Source organism: Sceloporus undulatus, chromosome 3 (genome assembly GCF_019175285.1).
Source record: "Sceloporus undulatus isolate JIND9_A2432 ecotype Alabama chromosome 3, SceUnd_v1.1, whole genome shotgun sequence".
In the NCBI taxonomy this organism is placed as follows: Eukaryota; Metazoa; Chordata; class Lepidosauria; order Squamata; family Phrynosomatidae; genus Sceloporus; species Sceloporus undulatus.
In genome coordinates, this window is record NC_056524.1 from 267,056,696 (window position 1) to 267,076,066 (window position 19,371).

Here is a 19,371-nt window from a genome sequence, read left to right on the forward strand (position 1 = left end):
TATGCACACACACATATAGGCCATATAGATATGGAGGACTCTATAGTCTGTATAGTCCTCCATATATATGGCCAACGGTTTCTCTCTCTATATATATATCTCTATCTCTATCTTTGCGGTGCCTTCTCCTCCTTGCCGGTGAGGAGGACCAGAAGGAGGACTGCACAAGGGAGGGGGCTGAAGAGGAGGAGGAGGAGGAGGAGGAAGGGCCGCCCTCCCTCCTTCCTCTCCTTCTCCTCCTTCTCCCTGCTGCTGCCCAGACCTGTTGGGCGTCGGCTGCGAATCCTGCGCGGCCTCCGGGAGGCGGAGGAGGAGGAGGAGGAAGGCCTCCCTGCCGGTCTGGGCGGGCTTCTCCTTCCTTCCTTCCCTCCTCCTCCTCCCCCCCCGTTCTTTCCTTTTGGGGGCGGGGGCGGGGGGGGGGGGGTTCTGGGCGTGGCCCTCCCGGCTCCCTCCCTCCCTCCTTTCAGCACCGCTGCCGAGGAAGAGCGCCTGAGTGAGGAAGAGGAGGAGCGGGGCGGAGGAGCCTTGAGGGGAAGGAAGGGCCGGCCTCAGAGCAGCAGCAGCAGCAGGAGGGCAGGGGAGGCCAGTCTCTCGCTCTCTCTCTGGCCGCTGCCGCCGGGCGAAGATGGCGGCGCCGGGCCGGGCTCTGGGCTCCGGGCGGCAGCTGGCCCCTTCGTCGTCCTCCTCCTCCTCCTCGTCGTGCTCCTCCTCGGGGCTCCCCGGCGGGGCCCTCCCGGCGGCGGCGGCGCCCTCCTCCTCCTCGTCGTCGTCCTGCTTCCCGCTGGAGCTGGACTTCCGCTCGGGCGCCCGCCTGGAGGAGCTGGGCCGCCTGATCGCCGAGTTCGGGCGCCACGAGCAGCGAGACTACGACGACCAGCGCGCCCTCGAGATCCACACCGCCAAGGACTTCGTCTTCTCCATGCTGGGTCAGTCCCCCCCCCCCGAGAGAGCCCCCCCCCCAGGGCCCAGGGCGGGAGGAGGAGGAGGAGGCCGGGGAGGAGGGGGCGCCAGCCTCGCCCGGCCCCACGCACCACCCACCCCCTCGGCTCCCTTCCCGCCTCCTAGCAAGCTACCCACCTTCCTGCCCAACCAACCACCCACCCAGCTGCTTACCCTTGCCATCACCCCATGCCTTCCTCCCAACTTAGCCACCTACCCACCTACTCTCCCTTGCCCCTGTCCCTTCCCTACCCACCTGCCCACTTACCCTACCCACTCACCCACATACTTGCCCTCACCACCAAGAGCAATAGCAAGTATAGCTCTGTACCTCTTATCAGTGCACTATAGCACTCTCCAAGCAGTTTGCAATCTGTGTGAGCTAATTATTGCCTCCAACAATCTGGGGACCCAGATTAGCAAGCCTGAACTGCGCTTGAGCCCTTTCCCTGGCATTGAACTCGCAACCTTATGGTTTGTGAGTGAGTGGCTGCCATACAGGCATTGAACCACTCTGCCACCAGGGATCTTTCCCTACCTACTTTCCTACCTATCCACTCACCTACCTACCTACCAACCAACAAACCTACCTACTTACCCATCAACCTACCCACCTGTTCACCAGCCTACCTACCTACCTACCCACCCACCTACCCATTTCCCCCCTACCAACCAACCAACTGACCTACCAACCAACCAGCCTTCCTACCCATTTACCTAACCACCCACTTACTTACTTACTTACCTACCCACCTACCTAACCAGCTTCCTTCCCACCCCACCTACCTAGCTATCCACTCACCTACCTCCCTACTCTTGCCACCATCCCTCCCCTCTTTACCTACCTACCCACTCTTCTACTTACCCACTTACCCAACCTACTCACCTGGCAATAGCAATAACATATACAAGTTTATACCACTCATCAATGAACTCAGCATTCTCTAAATGGTTTACAATCTGTAAGCCAGCTGCCCCCAACAAGCTGGGTACTCATTTTACCAACCTACAGAAGGATGGAGGGCTGGTAAAATGAGTACCTTGGAGCCCCAGGGATCAAATTCACAACCTTGTGGCTGCAGTACTGGCATTTGGCTACTGTGCCACCAGGGCTCCCTACCCATCTACCTACCTACCTACCCACCCACTTACACACCTGTCTACCCAACTACCCACCCATCTACCAGTGGGGATCCCAAGCACTGAGGCTGCAGGGATGCTCTTCTTCCCTTGAAAGAGAGGGAGGGGGAAAGACTGAGATAGGGCATACTGGGACAAAATGGGAAACCAGTTAGAGGAACCAGTCTGGACATATCATGCCAGTAGAACAGAACAGGGGAAAATTATGGATGTCTCTCTCTGCCCTTTGCTGTTGTTCTTCAAGGTATAGCAAGCAAGACTGGGAATGTCAGCCAGAGAAAGGAAACCAGAGAGAGGAGCAAAACTGCAAGGCCTAACTAGAAAACAAAATAGATAGCTGGTGCCAGAGTTTGGAGGGATCCTGGTATGTCTTGGATGCATTCCAGGGTTGTACAGAGTTCCTGAACCCTGAATGTCTTGTTGATACCAAGTGGCATCACTTGAGAGGGGTGCAGGGAGTGCAGAGCTCACTGGGTGACACCCTAGAAGAGGGGTGACATCCGGAGAAGTGCACCCCTACCTCCCTACCATCTGCCATTTTATTCATGAGTAGACTGGCGTGTGGCAGGGAGGGAGAGTGTCCAGTGCTCCGTTGTTGTTGTTGTTGTTGTTGTTGTTGTATGCCTTCAAGTTGTTTCTGACTTGTGGTGACCTGAAGGCCATCATGGGGTTTTCTTTGCAAATTTCTTCAGCAGAGGTTTACCATGGCCATCCTCTGAGGCTGAGAGAATGTGACTTGCCAAGGTCACCCAGTGGGTTTACATGGCCGAGCTGGGATTCAAACCCTGTTCCAGAGTTGTACTCCAACACTCGGACCACAAGCTTGCCTCCTTCGGAATGTTTTTTGTACTAATGTTATTCATAAGTCATAATTCCCACATGTCACTGGATGTAATGGAGGGTTGTTTGGGGCTAATTCCAGTACATCCCTCTAGATCTAGGCAAGACAGCCAGAGTTGTCAAGGGGCCAAGAAAAAGGAGTGGACCCTCCTCTCCTTGGCACAAGCTTTTGGTGATGGTGGTGGGAGCACAAGCCTTGGCACTTTAAGGCGGGTCTGGGGTGCAGTGGGAAGGCCACTGCCCTGTATGTGGAGGGATTCCTCCCCACACCATCCTGTGCTCCAGATATGACCACTAAGCCAATTTCATTCCCCTCCTCTTGGGCCACTTTGGGTTTGGCCAAAATGCTCCCGTTTAATGTGCCAAACCTCTACCCCTGAGATCCAGGCTGGGCATGTAAGTGTGCCCTCCTCTGCCCCCACCTGCATCCTCTGGGGGGCTGTGTGTCTGGATAGAGGCCTGCCTCTCCCCAACCTTTTCTTTGCAACCCAGCCTTCTCTTGCAAAACCAGCTTCTCCCCTTCTTCAAGCAAAGGGGGTGTTTTGGGAATAATATTATTAATAATAAAATTTATTTATTTTCTTTCTTTTTTAAAATTCAAATATAAATATTTATTTTTTGCCTCTTCTCAGGGCAACATGTTAAAATACAAACATAATAAAAAGACACACACACAAAATCAACAGTTAAAATACAATACACTGGGTCCTTGGTATCCGCTGGGGTTTGGTTCCAGGAGCCCCTGTTGATACCAAAGTCTGTGGATGCTCAAGTCCACATAAATATAATGGCATAGCAAAATGTTGCCCCTTACATAAAATGGCAAAAATTGATGTTCGCTATTTGACATTTATACTTTTTTGGAATATTTTCAAGCTGTGGATGCTTGAATCTGTGGATAAAAACCCCGTGGATAAGGAGGGCCGACTGTACAAGAAAACCATTAAAATACACTCATATAATGCGTTCTTTAAAATCTACCAAAGAAAAGAAGCTCTCCATTTCTTCCCTCCCCCTCCCCTCAGTTACACCTTGATGGAGGTAGAATTATTTCTGAGATCCTGCCTTCCCCCCACTTTCCACATCTTGCTAGAGCTTGTCTGCAAAGACAAAAGATGCAGCATTTGGGGGGTGGAGGAGCAGTGATGTAAGGCAGAAGGGTCATGATCCCATTTGCACCCTGCAAACAGGTTTCTCTCCCCCTCCTCATTGCCTTGTTCCCTGCCCTAATAGGGAGCCTGGAGGCAGGCTCTGCTTCCAAAGAGCTGCTCAGTGGGTTGGATAATGTGGGAGGGGGGAGGGGAGGGCCGGAGGGGGGATTCATCAGCCTCCCCCTCCCCAGTCTTGCTTTCTGTTGTAATTATGAAGCCAGAGATGTATTGGAATGGACATCAATCACAGCCGGAGTGTGTTACAGATGGAGCCACAAGTGAAGTCAGCCGTGCGCCTGGAAGTCCAGTCATCCTAGTCATTCCCTCCTCCCACAGAGTCTCCCCACTCCTGGTTCGCCTATCTGCACTGTTATTAATGCACCTTGTGGAAAGGTTTCCTCTGGGTTGGAGCAAAGCTTCCCTTGTGAGCAATTCTTTTCCTGCCATCAGAAAGTGTTTCCCCCCCTCCCAAAACTAGGCCTCTCAACTTTGTAGTCTTATAGAAACCATTAGCATCACCACAAGTCTAAATACAGCCATGCTGCGATGTTAAAAGAACCAGTGTTAACTCTCTTGTTTCCCTCAACCAGGGTGACTGGGCATCCTCCTTTTCCAGGACATATCCTCCATTTCAGTCTTCTGTCCAGGAGGAATTTCAAAAGGTCCTCCGTTTTGAGCATGGCAGCAAAGCCCCAATTTATATGCATGTTTTGAGGGTTTTTAAAAGCAATCCCCCCATATTTTTCTTGAAGGTCCTACAGTTTGTGGGGTCTTGTCCTCCTTTGCAGTTAGGACATCTGGTCACCCTGTCCTTGTCTCCTCTTGCCTCCTCTTGTGTGGCCATGATACAAAATTGTGTGTTTTTCCATTCATCTTTTTCTAACAATGGTTTAGCATTATCTCTGATTCAGAACAAACTGTGGTTAGTTTAAAGCAGGAGTGGGACACTTGCAGCTCTTTAGATATTGTTGGACTGTATCTCCATAACTAGCATAGCTGGTGCTAAGGAATGCTGGGAGTTGCAGCCACCTGGACAGCTTCTGGGTTTTGTACTGTTTTTATTTTGGTGCTTTTAGCTGTTTTAGACTTTGATTGCAAAGTTTGTTAAAATGTTTTTATTTGTGAGCCACCTTGGGTCCCTTTCTGAGAGAAAGATGGCACAAAAATGAAATAAATAAATGCTTCCCACCCATGGCATAAACTATGGTTTACTCAGCTTTACTGAAAGAAGCTAGCTTCAAACAATGGTTTATGAAATTGGCTGGTTTCACTAAACTGTAGTTCAGATTAATCATGATTTGAATTTAATGCTGAAATGCAGTTAGTTTAAAAGGGAAGTGAAATATGCAGAAGGTGCTGTGGCTGCACCGAAATTGGGGATGAATCAGACGAAGAGATATCATAGGAAGTCAGAGTTGAGTATTGTGTCTCATTTAAACTGGTGTTGGAGATGCTCCTGTTCCATTATCTGGGATCAGCTGCGCATCACTCATGGGCTTCACAGGGCCTTCTCTCAGACTCTTTGCCCCTGCTGCAGATGGGAAACCCTAGGATTTCTGCTGGGTTGTCTTTCTCCATTTCTTTGTGCAAAGATTTGAGAACATTTGTATTGAATTGGGCTTCTGCCACTAGGCAGATGGGTTTTATAGTCCTTGTTAGCATTCTTGGCCAAGTGGAGACATCACCCAAGTGGCACGAAGGAGTAACCTTGCTAGATACTTGTTGCATTCACTTCCAGTTGGAGGCTGGATAGGAAGGCTGGGAAGGGACTATTTTGTCTACTGTTACATCTGGAAAAATGTCTTTGTTTGATACACTTATGTGTAACATATGGCAGGGTGCAGACCGCCAAAAAGAGGCGCCTCCTTGGCGTCTCTATTTGCTGAACAGGAGCACCGCTGCCTACAAATGGCGCTGCGCACCTGTGCAGCAAAGAAGGAGCTGTAAAAAAGCGGCTCCTTTTTGTGGTGCCGCAAAGTGCCAGAGAGAGCTCCATTACTTCACAGCTGTGCAGCGGCGTTTGTAGGCGGTGCAGCTGCAACGTAATCATTGCGCCCGCCGTTTGTATGGTGCTGCGCAACTGTGGCGCGCTGACAACGTGCTAGGGTTGCAGGGCGTGTGCACGCCCCACCCCGAGGCAACCCTAGCATGTCATGGACGCGCTGCAAAGGGCCCATCTATACCTTATGTGTAGCATGTGTGTCACCCTTATTGCAGTGTGCTCTGAGTGAGGCTGTTGTTGTTGCTGTGTGCCTTCCAGTTGTTTTCAGCTTATGGCGACCCTAAGACAAAGTATCATGGGGTTTTCTTGGAAAGTTTCTTCAGAGTACAATTACACATTAAAAGCCTGCTTGAAAATAAAAGTTTTGGGCTACTGGTGAAAGGAAAGCAAGGAAGAGGCCAGTTTAGCATCCTGCAGAAGTGAGTTCCTGAAGTTGGGAGCAGCCATTGAGAGGGCCCTGTCTCCTGTTTCCATACCAAGCAATCCTGTGATAGTGGTGGACCAAGAGAAAGCCTTCTCTTGAATATCTTAGGATGCTGGCAGATCTTTCAGATAGTTTGTAGCTAAGCCATATAGGTTTGAATCCAAGACGATGGTGATGACATACTTGAAGAATATTCTCTCTCTCTCTCTCTCTGCCCGATAATTGAGGTCTGCTGGAGGGTGTGACCTCTGTGTCCCATGTAGGGAGACATTGTGATGGGAGTCTTCTTGGTTGTGGCACTCTGACTGTGGAATATCCTCCCATCACGGTCTGGATGGGTGTCAACCTTTCTTTCTTTCTGGTTGCCAAGCCAAAACATGTCTTTTTATTAAAGCCTTTAGGGACTAATTTTTATCAAAGTATACATATGCATGGTTATTAAATTATTGTGGTTTTTAAAGCAGTTTTAACTGTTGCTATGTTTAATATGCAAAGGGATCTTTGAGGCTAACTGAAGAAGAGAAGATGGTAGCTTTTGTAGACTCAAGTCTACTTTCTTAGATGCATGGGGCGGCGTGGAGGGTCCAGACACAGACTTATACTGTATAAGCAGACTGGAATGGAAGTAGACATTGTTGCATTCACTTCCAGTTGGAGGCTGGATAGGAAGGCTGGGAAGGGACTATTTTGTCTACTGTTACATCTGGAAAAATGTCTTTGTTTGATACACTTATGTGTAACATATGGCAGGGTGCAGACGAGGTAACAAGTTCAGTTTTCACTATAGTTGTGTGTGGGCTGTGCGCAGGAGAAAAGGATGTTGCCTAAAGCCAAAGTGAGTAGAGAACCATATGAATGAGTATTGGAATGTAGTATGAGAACCAGAAAGGAGACTTGAGCAGTGTCAGACGGCCTTTATTCTGCAGTGCAGATTTGAGCTGAGACACTGAACATCATTAACACCTAGAACACTTCCATCTGCTGCGTTTGCATTCCCTGGATCTCTCAGCTCCCCTCCCCCAAACTATATGTCTAAAGGCCGTATTGAACTCCCCCCTCCAACTATATGTCTAAAGGCTGTATTGAATTATTGCGATGTTAGAAATTGGAGGAATGGAGGGAAATTTCACTTGGGGAGGTGGTTTCTTATTTGGGGAGGGCAATGCTCTCATTCCCCTTCTGCTGTAACGACAACCCTATAACCACACGTTCTTGTTGTTGCATGCCTTGAAGTAGTTTCCGACTTAGGCCAACTCTAAGGCAAACCTATAATGAGGTTTTGTTGGCCTGATTTGTTCAGGGGAGGTTTGCCATTGCTTTTCTCTCAGGCTGAGAGAGTGTGACATGCCTAAGGTCACCCAGTGTGTTTCATGGCCAAGCTAGGAATTGCACCCTGGTCTCCAGAGTTGTAGTCCAATACATAGAAGAAAGGAACTGCTTCTTATGGGGTATGCAAAGTCTGCTCCTTGCAGGCTGCCAAAGCTGACTTGGATCTGGCATGGAAGGAAGCTTGGATCCTAGGACTCTTTCTGTGATTTGTCTCCCAAAATATAATGAGTAACGAGACGAATCCTTCCTGCCTTGCCCAGCTGCTGCCAATGTATTATGGGTGGCATGCTCATGGGCACAGCCTTTGACGGGCACCAACAGGTTTGACTTTGGCTGGGCTGTTTCCCTCCCTCCAGAAACATCCAGGAACTGATGCCATGATCCCACACTTCCTGTGTATTAGGCTCCGTTGCCTTCTCACACCATAAGGGATGTGTCTGATGGTCTTGGGAGTCTTTTAAAAAAGAAACTGATTTATTCTATTGAGTTGATCAATATTTTGCTTAAATTATTTATTGGTTTTAAGGTATAAATTATTTAACTTCTTCATATGGACTGAACTGTCAGCTGCCCTGCGATCTTGTGATGAAAGAGTGGGATAAAGATAGTTGAATAAGTGGAATAAATAAATAAGTAGATTTATTTACTTATCTGCACGTAAGGAGAAATGGATCCCACCTCCTCCCTACCTTCCTGGTTAGCCAGGGAGCAAAAGGGAGATTGCCTCATTCAAGCCTCAGATTACAAGCTTTTTCCAAGCCCTCAAACTGGTTTCAAAATCCAACCATGCTTGCTGCCACACTGCAGATATAAAAGCAGTTTGACACTGCTTTAACTCCCATGGTTCAGTGCTATGGAATTCTAGGATTTATATTTTGGTGGGTCACCAGAGCTCTCTGATAGGGAAGGATAAATATGTCACAAAACTAAAAGTCCTGGAATTCTATAGCATTGATTCACGGCAGTTAAAGTATCAAACTGCTTTATTTCTGCAGTGTAGATGCAGCCCATGACTTTAGACAGGTTGGCTGATAGCAGGGTGACCTGAAGCCTTTCTTTTTCAGGACAGGTCTTCTATTTCAACCTTCTTGTCCAGGAGGAATTCCAGAATGTCCAATATGTAGAGCATGGTTAAGGAGCATGAATTTATATTTCTATGGGTGTTTTTAGCTTTTATAATATCCTGCATTTTTCTTGAATGTCCTACATTTTGTGGTGCCTTGTGCTCCTTTGTGGTTAGGACATCTGGCAACTCTTGCTGATTGTGATTTGAGAGGTGGGCTAAACCTGGATGTTATTGTACTTCAGCTCTCATTAGTCCCCTAGCCTGTGCTGAGAGATGCTGGGATTTGCAATCCAGAAGGGTCTGCCTCCCTTTCACACATTGCACAATTATAGTGCCACACTTCTATTGTAACTGTTGTAGTTCCATCCTATGGATGTCTGGGGTTTCTAGTTTGGGAAGGCAATAACGTTTTCTTGGTGAGAATTCTAAGTACCCATCCCTAAACTGCAAATCCCAAGATTCAATAGGATATTGCAGTTAAGGTGGAATCATAGTGGTGTAACTATAATGTGAGAGGGTCCCTGGGGAACTGGACTTTGCCCATGCTGTATTACTTCCTTAGTGCTTCAAGAATTGCAACACAAGTGCAATTATTCAGTGACTAAGAACATGCCTTCCAGGCACACAAATTCTCCAGAAAGAGCTGACAGTGGTGTTTTCTTCCCTGCCCTGCCCTGCCTTGAGGGTTGAGAGAGTGGCAGCTGGTATTTGCAAGTGCTGGGTTGGGCGTCTGCGGGAACACTTTTATGTAATTCTTCTTGTCCTGGCAAGAATCAGCATGAGTCATACAATCACCCAGTAAAGTCTATCTAATCCAGCCCACTTTGGCTGTGAAGGAATCCACAACTAAACCACAAAGTGGGAATCCAGCCTCTGATTAAAGACTTCCAAAGAAGGAATGTCCACTGCCTTCTCCTTTGAATCTATTCTTCCATCAGTGCATTTGATCAGTCTTTTATGGTGGGCATACCCAGATAAATTTTAAATTATGAATTATAAACTGTGGATTGTTTTAATACGCATTAGGCTGCATCTGCATTGCAGAAATAGTGCAACTTGACGCCACTTTAACGGTCATGGCTCAACGCTATGGAATCCAGGGATTTGTAGTTTTGCACGCCTTCTTTGACAGAGGGCTCTGGTGCCACAGTAAACTACAAATCCCAGGATTCCATAGCATGCAGCTATGGCAGTTAAAAGTACCTGTAGTGTCAAAGTGCATTATTTCTGCAGTGCAGATGCAGCCTGTCTTCATTGTTTTCACTAATGCAACACCATGACATGGATTTTGGAAGAAAGCACCTCTTTGTCAGGTGTAGGGAAACTTGCTGTGTGGACTACAGCTCCCAGAATGTCTCATCAAGTGTGACAGAGTCTGACTGAGAAGGCTAAATATCTCACTAAACTACAGATACCAGAACCCCAGAGGACTGAGCCATGTTAAAGCGGTGTCAGATTGCATCATTTCTGCAGTGCAGATGCAGCCAAAATCTTATATGTTCTTTTAAACGCATGTTACATGCTTTAACTGGTTTATGTGTTTTAATTGATGTTGTGTGTTTTTAACTATGTGTTGTGTATGTGTTTAATCTGTTGTTGTTTTCCACCTGAACCCATGCAATGAGGCGGGTAGGAAATGATGATGATGATGATGATGATGATGATGATGATGATGAATCCACAGACTCATATTAAAATAGTCTTAAAAGATGCTGCTGGACTTCTTCCTCTCTCCCTCTTCTTTTTAACCCTACTGAGGCAGCTCTTACCCTCAGGAAGTTCTTTCTAATGTTTCACTGGATTCTCTTTCTTGTAATCTGAATCCGTAGGTTTGGATCCTACCCTGTAGAGCAGCAGCAAACAAGCTGGCTCCAACTTCTGCATGACAGCTTTTCAGATATTTAAGGATAGCCATATCATGTCTCTTCTCCAGGCTAAACATACCCAGCTCCCCTTGCCATTCCTTGCAGGGTTGAGTAGTTTCCCAACCCTTTACCTCCCTCAATGTGTCTTAGAGTCCTATAGATGGAAGGAAAACCCAAGGGCTATCCAGTCCACCCCTATTCTGCCATGCAGGAAGAATATGTGACCCAAGCCCACCCTGTGACAGATGGCCATCCACTCTCTCTTTGAAACCCTCCAAAGAAGGAGAATCCCAGGCAGCAGTGTATTCTCTGTTTTTTTGATATGAAATATATTTATTAAAGCAACCAAACAGGCAAATACACACTGACTTTCCTATATCAAAAAAATATAAGGAAAATGACATCTAACTAATAACAAGTAATTAATAAAGTCCCCTAACAAATATATACACATTAAAAAAAAAAAAAAGGGGGGGGGTGGAGGAATGGCTTCCAGCATACCATAATTTAATTCCTCTTAGTTTGTTCAAAAGTTAATGTAACTGTAGTGAAATCATACTACAGTGCTGGGGTTTGGTTCCCGGACCCACATGGATACCAAAATCTGTTGGAAGGTCAAATCCCATTATATACAACTGTGTAGTGAAATAATGTCCCCTGCATAAAATGGCAAAATCAAGGTTTGCTTTTTGGAATTTATATCTTTTTTGGAACATTTTAAAGCTGTGGATAGTTGGATGTGTGGATAAAGAATCCATGGATATGGAGGGCCGACTGTATCATAAAACTGATAAAAGTCCTTACCAAGAAATTAATAAAAAAATACTGCATTTTAAAAAGAAATGTTCTGCTTAAAGTGTAAGTATTTTAAAACCTAAAACCATACCATAACCTCCCTTATTTTTCATATTTTTAACCAACATACTCCATTCTTTTTAAAACTTGTCTAGATTTTTCCTATGTCTCAATGTAGTCAATGTATCCATTTCCACAAAGCCATACAGTTTTAACAACCAGTCTTTTGGCGGAGGGATTAGTGTCTTGTATATTGTAGTGATCCTACCATAGGTCTTCTCCAGCTGTTCATCCGAAACTCCATATAAAAATGGTTCAGGTTCTAGGTGAAATTCAGTTTTAAAAGACTGTTAAAAATGGTATTTTTGAAAGAAATGCTAAACAGTGCAGGGGGGTCTTAGGCTGCACCCACACTGTGGAAATAATCCAGTTTGACAACACTTTAAGTGCCATGGCTCAGTGCTATGGAATTCTGGGAATTATTTTGTGAGCTATTTAGCCTTTTATTTCAGAGAGCTCTGGTGCCATAACAAACTACAAGCCTCAGAATTCCATAGCATTGAGCTACAGTAGTTAAAGTGGTATCAAACTGCATTATTTCTGCAGTCCTGATGTATCCTTACTAGGGTAGGAATTTACAACATTTTTGGTCAGGGGGTTGAGGGCTATTAGGATAGCTGTTGGGCACGCATGTTGCGCCCCAGGGTCACACTTGGACCCTCTATCTTGAAAGCAGGCACCCTGGTTGGCTGTAAACTCTCCGGGAACCCCTGGACATGGCAGTGTTTTGCTGGTGGTCTACTTCTCAGCCCAAAGATGGGTAGTTGCTTGCCACAGCCATATAACCAAAGATCTGCAGAGGGTAGCTGGGGTCCAGGTGATGGTTGCCCCCCTTCCCTTCTCCCTGCCTCAAAAGCACATAGCATACCATGATCCCAAATGAACAGTGTTGCAACTAGCAGGAGCAGTGTGTGTGTTTGTTGCTAATGAACCTTAGCTGTTCTTTCTTGGAAACCAGCTGTGAGACTTTTGGAAAATTAGCAGTTGCTTGAGGAGAGGCAGCTTGTTAGAGAAAGAGAGCAAGCGGCATCAACAATGACCAAGATCTTGCACCAAGAAGGTGAAGCATACAACTGTATGCTCCCGGCGTTATGAGGCAGTTGCATCAATTCATTGGTGAATCACAATAACGTACAACCCAATGCTCTCACACATACTATGCAAAGGCATCACTAGGGGTTTTTGGGTTGTGTGGACTGCACCAGGTGACACTTTAAGGGAGGCGATTCCACTGCTCTCCAGACACCTGTCTTTTGCAAAAATGAGCTGTGGCATTTGCCTGTGTCCTTTTAAATACTAAAGCTCAGAGGAAGAAATGGTGTGGGTGGGAAAAGGCTCAGTGGGAGGAGAAAGGAGAAGTTTCAGGTATTTTAAATTTTTTTACTGTTTTAGTTTTTTTTTTGGGGGGGGGAAAATAACACATTTTACCAGATTTTTACTTTAACCCCATCAAACTATGTACGTGTAAATACATTTACACTGTATGATACTGTAAGTTAAAAGTGTAATGTTAATTTTGCTACTTGTTTGGATGCATCCATACTGCAGAAGCAATCCAGGTTGACACCACTTTAACAGCCATGGCTCAGTACTATTGATTTCTGGAAATCATAGTTTGTTATGGCACAGGACCTCTCTGGCAGAGAAGGCTAATGGTCACACAAAACTACAGCTCCCAGAATTCCATAGCATTGAGACATGGCAATTAAAATGGGGTCAACCTGGATTATTTCTGCTGTTACATTCAGTGATATATGGGAATTATGATTTAGGAGCAACATTAGTACAAAAAAGCATTACTAAGGATTCTGTATGGTGTGGTATGGCAGGTGGTCAATGGGGTTTGTGTAACATTTATGAGTTACCACATTGGGTGACACCAACCTGAGTGACACTACTGATCTTATGCAAACTTAATGTAAGACATCTTTTGTTAATGAAAATACATCAACAACAATAATAAAATAATTAATATCAATAATATTGTCCTATACATATTGGTGCACAAGTTCAGGGTTGTGAAGGCAGAGGTGTATTTATTTATTTAGAGTATTTATACCCTGCTCTTCAGCCAAAAGGCTATCACAGCAGCTTACATTTTTTAAAAATTGTGGTGCCACTGTGGATGCAGACGCACATGCCCATACAGCTGCCAGCAGTTATGCACATTATGTTGTTGTATATTTGGCACCACATTCAGGTGCATACCCATTTGTACGATGCTACCATTAGGTCTATGTAGCACAATTGATGGATGAGTCCACATGTAGAGATGTTCACCACCCAACGCCAATATAGGCTCTCAGCCTGTCTCTCCAGGAAAACATCATTTATACATAAAGTGGGGGAGGAGAAGAAAACAGGGAGTGGGGCTGAGTCAGCCTTTTAATCCCTAGGAACATTTCCTACTGAGCTGCCAAAATGCTGCCCCTTTCAGGGAGGATTGTGACTCAGATGAACGCAGCTGCTTCCACCTTCCTTTGCTCACGTGGCTTCAGGTTTTGGTTCTTTATTGATTTCAAATCATTTCTCTTGTTCCTTTTCAAGGATTTTCTTTTCCCCCCAGCAGGGAAACTATGTTGAAGCTCTTCTGTGGCTATTTGGTCACACAGGAAGGGCCTTATGGGCCATGCGCCACTCATGTTCTGCTTTGCTTTCTAGGGAGTGGTTGGAAATTCTAAGCAAACACCCATTATTCCTTGGCAATGCAATATCTGTGTCAACAGTAAAACAAAGCCCACCATTCAGATTCTGGTGGGGCTTTTATTGGGCCAACCAGAAGATGCGAAATTAATCATGCTATCTTTCAGATCCCACTGGCAAAGGAAATCAAGCTGAAACACCTACAGGGCTTGAACCAGCATGGCACAATGGTTTGAGCATTGAACTAGTACTCTGGAGACCAGAGTTTGATTCCCAGTTTGGCAATGAAACCCCCTGGGTGACCTTGGGCAAGTCTCATGCTCTCAGCCTCAGAGGATGGCAATGGCAAACCACCTCTGAACAAACCCTGCCAAGAAAGCCCCATGCTAGGATAACCATAAGTAAAAAAATGACAAACAAGGGCTTGCTGAGAGAATCATTCACTTTGCTGATGGCTTGTAGCCTTGCATAGGACAGAAGCAGATCTAGCTCTCAAAGGGAGACAGACACTTTGTGGTTGCAAGCAGAGGAAGGAAATGTCATTGCATTCTTTTACTGCTGTTGTCCTCTGTCACCTCAGGGCCATTTCTGGAGAAGTGAAGATGCTTAACCTTCTGTCTGGGACCTCTTAAGTTGGCAAGAAAGCAGAATGCAAATTTTCATAATCATGATTCGTTTTCAACCCTCTTTGCTGATGCTTCGCCTGCATCTGTGGCTGGCATCTTCAGAGGTTGGTGGCACAGAAGTGTGTGGAATATATATTCCTGTGGGACCCTTGTTTGGAAGTAAGTGATTTTTACATGTTAATGGTGCAGTTAGTTTGTGTGTTGAATGGGAAATCTCAAGGTGTGTTGTTGGGGGAGGGAGGAGGAGATATGCTCTGAAGATGCCAGCCACAGATGCAGGTGAAATGTCAGGAATAAATTCTTCCAGAATGCAACCACATACCCCCCAAAATCCACAGAACATTATGGATGCCCGCTGTGAATGTCTTTGACTTCACACTGGCATGGAGTGTCTTGCACAGGGTGACCAGATGTCTTCCTTTTCCAAGACATGTCCTACATTTAAGTATTCTGCCCAGGAGGAATTCCAAAATGTCCTCCGTTCTGGGAATGACTAAGAAGCATGCATTTATATTTATATGAGTATTTTTAGCTTTTCTTTTGGAATGGCCTATCGATGTTGTGAATCAGACTGTGCACCTCCTTCCCTTCAGTCAGACTTAGCAGCCTTCGGGGGTTAAAGTAGTTGAGCTCAGAGCTTATGGAAGTGACCTAGTTATTACGTTATAAAGGATAATCTCTCTCTGTGTGTGCAAGAGTGTGTGAATACGCCAATGGTACAGATTGCAAGACTACAGCTGTGGGTGCTGTTAAGACCATAAAGTGACAACTGCTGCTGTCTCAATATCCAGCTTCCTTCCAAAAATTCAGAAGCCAAAACTAGCATCCCATCATCCCCAGATCGAGTCTACATCTACTGCATCTGATTGAGATGACCTGATCTTTCTAGTAATGCCACTCAGTTGCAAATTCAATTTTTCCCAGGCATGGGATTGTGGCACCCAGCTGGTGATAAAGTCTGTCATGGTTGTCTGCTGTTGAAAGTGAATGAAATAACTGGGAATAGTCTATGAAAGCTCATGCTATTAAATTCTTTCTTGTGTAATGTAAAAGTTTATTCGGCCATTGACCAGCAATGTTTCAGTTAGTCTCAAAGGTGCTTACTCAGTGGTTCCCAAACTTTGGCCCTCCAAATGTTTTGGACTTCAGCTCCCAGAATTCGTGATTGTTGGCCAAGCTGGCTAGGGCTTCTGGGAATTGAAGACCAAAACACCTGGAGGACCAAAGTTTGGGAAATCCCTTTGTAAAATAACCGAGGTTCGTTAAAGTGTTGACATACCTCCTTCCTATTGTAAAAGGGAGGACTCCAAAATCATCTACCAACCAATCTGAAGAAGGCTGAAAGGAAGCAATTGGAAAAGTAATACAGTAAAACAAAAAACAATACTGAATTCATTTAAAATTGGCACTAATAGGCAGAAACAGATCTTTTTTTTTTTTTTAACTTACTCAGCAAAATAAAAAGAGAGAGCCAGGTTTCCCCAGAGGGGCGAAAACTGAAAGAACCAGAAACATCCAATAAACCCAAGTCCCAGGATGTAAATATATGAAAAGTAGCTGGGATGTATGTATATATATAAAAGGTTATTTTCCCCCTTCCACAAATTAGCCCAAGATGTTTCAGTTGTACAATGGTGTTTCTTGGACCAATTGTGTTGGAATAATTTGTGGAATAAAGCCTTTTAAAATACACCCTGGAAAAACAGAGGGAATCTACACTGTAGAAATAATCACACCACTTTAAGTGATGTAGCTCTGTCCTTATAGAATCCTGGGATTTGTAGTTTGGCAAGGTCTTTTTGTCTTCTGTTTCAAAGAGTACTGGTACCTCGTTATTGTTGCTGCTGTTGCTGTGTGCCTTCAAGTCATTTCCAAGTTATGGCAATCCCTCAGATGAACTTGTCATGGGGTTTTCTTGGCAGGTTTCTTCAGAACGGGGTTGCCATTGCCTTCCTCTGAGGCTAAGACAGTGTGACTTGCTCAAGGTCACCCAGTGGGTTTCCATGGCCAAGTTGGGATGTGAACCCTGGTCTCCAGAGTACAGTGCAACACTCAAATCACTATACCACTCCTCACAAAACAAATCCCAGGATTCCATAGGATGGAGCTACAACACTTGAAGTGGTGTCAAACTGCATTGTTTCTCCAGCGTAGATGCAATCTCAGTTTCTCTTTTTGCACATCATGTTCTCCCAGGAACATGAAGACCTTACCTGGACTCTTTATGCTTGTTTGGGTTGAAGCTCACCTTGGAGCTTGGATGGAAAAAACAACCTTCAGCAAGCGCCCAGATTCACTTTTCACTAGTCTCCTTCAAAAGCCCTTGGCAGAAGAAGGGAGATGCTTCACTTGCTGTTCCTAGAAGAATTCATTTGTTCTTCTCTGTGCAGTGTTGAGGGAAACTGGTGGAAGTGGCATAAAGGTAATGAGTGTGTATATGTGTGTCCTTCTTGCACACTACCAGTGAAACATGGGGGAAGAAAGAGTTGCATACATCCACGTAGAAGAAACAGATTCGGAAGGGTCCACTAGGGCTATCTAGACCAACCCCCTGCCATGCAGGAATACAGCACACAAAATCTGGGGTTTGTATTTTTGTGAGATATTTAGCCTTCTCTGCCAGAGAGCTCTGGTACCTTGCAAAACTACAAATCCTGGAATTCCATAACATGGAGTCATGGAAGCTGAAGTGGTGCCATACTGCTTTATTTCTGCAGTGCAGATGCAGACTTTGTGAGTATAGATTTGCAGTATGCAAACACAAGCACAGGATCTGGGATAGAATCTGTGGTACATGTCTATGACCCCTAACAAAGCTATGGGATGGAGGCCTGTTTCACCTGCCTTTTACACCTGAGTAAGTGATGGTCTGGCAGGCTGATCACCTTTGAACTGTTGCAGTTCTCACTTCCAGCAGTGGCTGAAGTGACCCAGAGTTCCTTCTCAAGAGCTGTTGGACCATTCCTGAAAATCGCTGGGTGTGGAGAAGCCCTGAGTGCATTGCCTGCATTGTTGTGACAGATTCTGCTGCCTGTCTGACCTGTCAGCTGCTTAAATCATGAACTTAATCCTCCCTGACATGCTGCTGCTGAGTGTCAGCACCCATCACTCTAAGCTTGTTTTGTGATGAGAACCTGAGCTGTGAGTTGCTTCCTGGGAATCTGAAACCTTGAGGTGGACAGTTTGGCACCGATTTGGGCAGCAACTGTGTGCATGTATGTGCTTTTCAAGTCACCTATCTAATTATGGTGACCCCATGAATTTCACAGTTTTCTTCGGCCAGGAATCTTCAGAGGTTGCTTTACCAGTACCTTCCTCAGAAATATTGCCTACATCACCTGGATTTCGTTGGTGGTCTTCCATCCAAGTACTGGCCAGAGCTGACCTTGCTTAGTTTCCAAGGTCAGATGAGATCTGGTGTTTTTAGGGTATTTAGTTGTGTGTGTTATTATGTGCCTTCATGTACCCTGTTGACTTATGGTGACTCCATGAATTTCTTAGGGTTTTCCTAGGCAAGAAATCCTCAGTTGATTTTGCCAGTTCCTTCCTGTGAAATATAGCCTGCATCTGGGATTCCCTGGTGACCTCCCTTCCAAGTACTAGCCTGACCCTGCTTAGCTTCCAAGATCAAGCTGGATCTCATTTGTGCCTTCAATTTGCCTGTCAAATTTTGGAGATCCCATGAATTTCACAGGACTCCTAGGCCAGGAATCCTCAGAGGTGGTTTGGCCAGTTCCTTCTGCTGAAATAGAACCTGCGGCACCTGTGATTTACAGTATTGGCTCTCTCCTAGGGCTGACCTTTCTTTGCTTCCAAGATCAGATAGGATCTGGTGGCTGTGTGTGTCTTATTTGTCTGCAGGTTGCCTGTTGACTTATGGTGACTCCATGAAGTTTTCTTAGGCAAGGGATCCTCAGAGGTGTTTTTGCCAGTTTCTTCCTTTGCAATAGAGCCCACATCAACTGCTTTGGACCTGTCTTTAATGTGACTGCCAAGCCCATTTGCCTTAAAACCTCCCACTCTTCCAGCTAGGGGTGGGAGGGTCTTATGTAGGGTGACCAGATGTCCTCCTTTTCTAGGACATGTCCTACATTTCAGCTTTCTGTCCAATAGGAATTCCAAAATGTCTTCCATTTTTAGCATGACTAAGATGCACGAATTTATCTTTGTATGAGTGTTTTTAGCTTTTATTTTGTAATGTCCAATATTTTTTTTGAATGTCCTACATTTAATGGTGACTTACCCTCCTTTGGGGTTAGGACCTCTGGTCATATGACAGTTGGTTTGTAGGCTGCTGGGTCTCTCCCAATAGGCAGATGGTTTTTGGAGTCCTTGTTAGCATCATAGCTAAACATTAATAACTGTTCAGTATCATGAAAGGGTTCATTTGGGTACTTGAGTATTTTTTGCATTTGCTTTACAATTTGAGGCTGGGCAATGGTATGGAGGCTAAATTTTCCTTTGTTGCTAACCTCCTTTGCACAGTTCTCA

The 19,371-nt window shown here is 45.5% G+C and overlaps 1 protein-coding gene across 1 annotated transcript in view; it reads left to right on the top strand.

Annotated features, from left to right (window-relative positions):
- Positions 1–425: 425 nt before the first annotated feature.
- The window catches only part of MB21D2 (Mab-21 domain containing 2), a 73,806-nt gene continuing 54,860 nt past the window's right edge, over positions 426–19,371 (top strand). Inside the window, exon 1 of the mRNA XM_042459779.1 lies at positions 426–926. Within this exon, the coding sequence (XP_042315713.1) occupies positions 626–926 (301 nt within the window). The 5' untranslated portion in view covers positions 426–625. The remainder of the gene's footprint in view (positions 927–19,371) is intronic.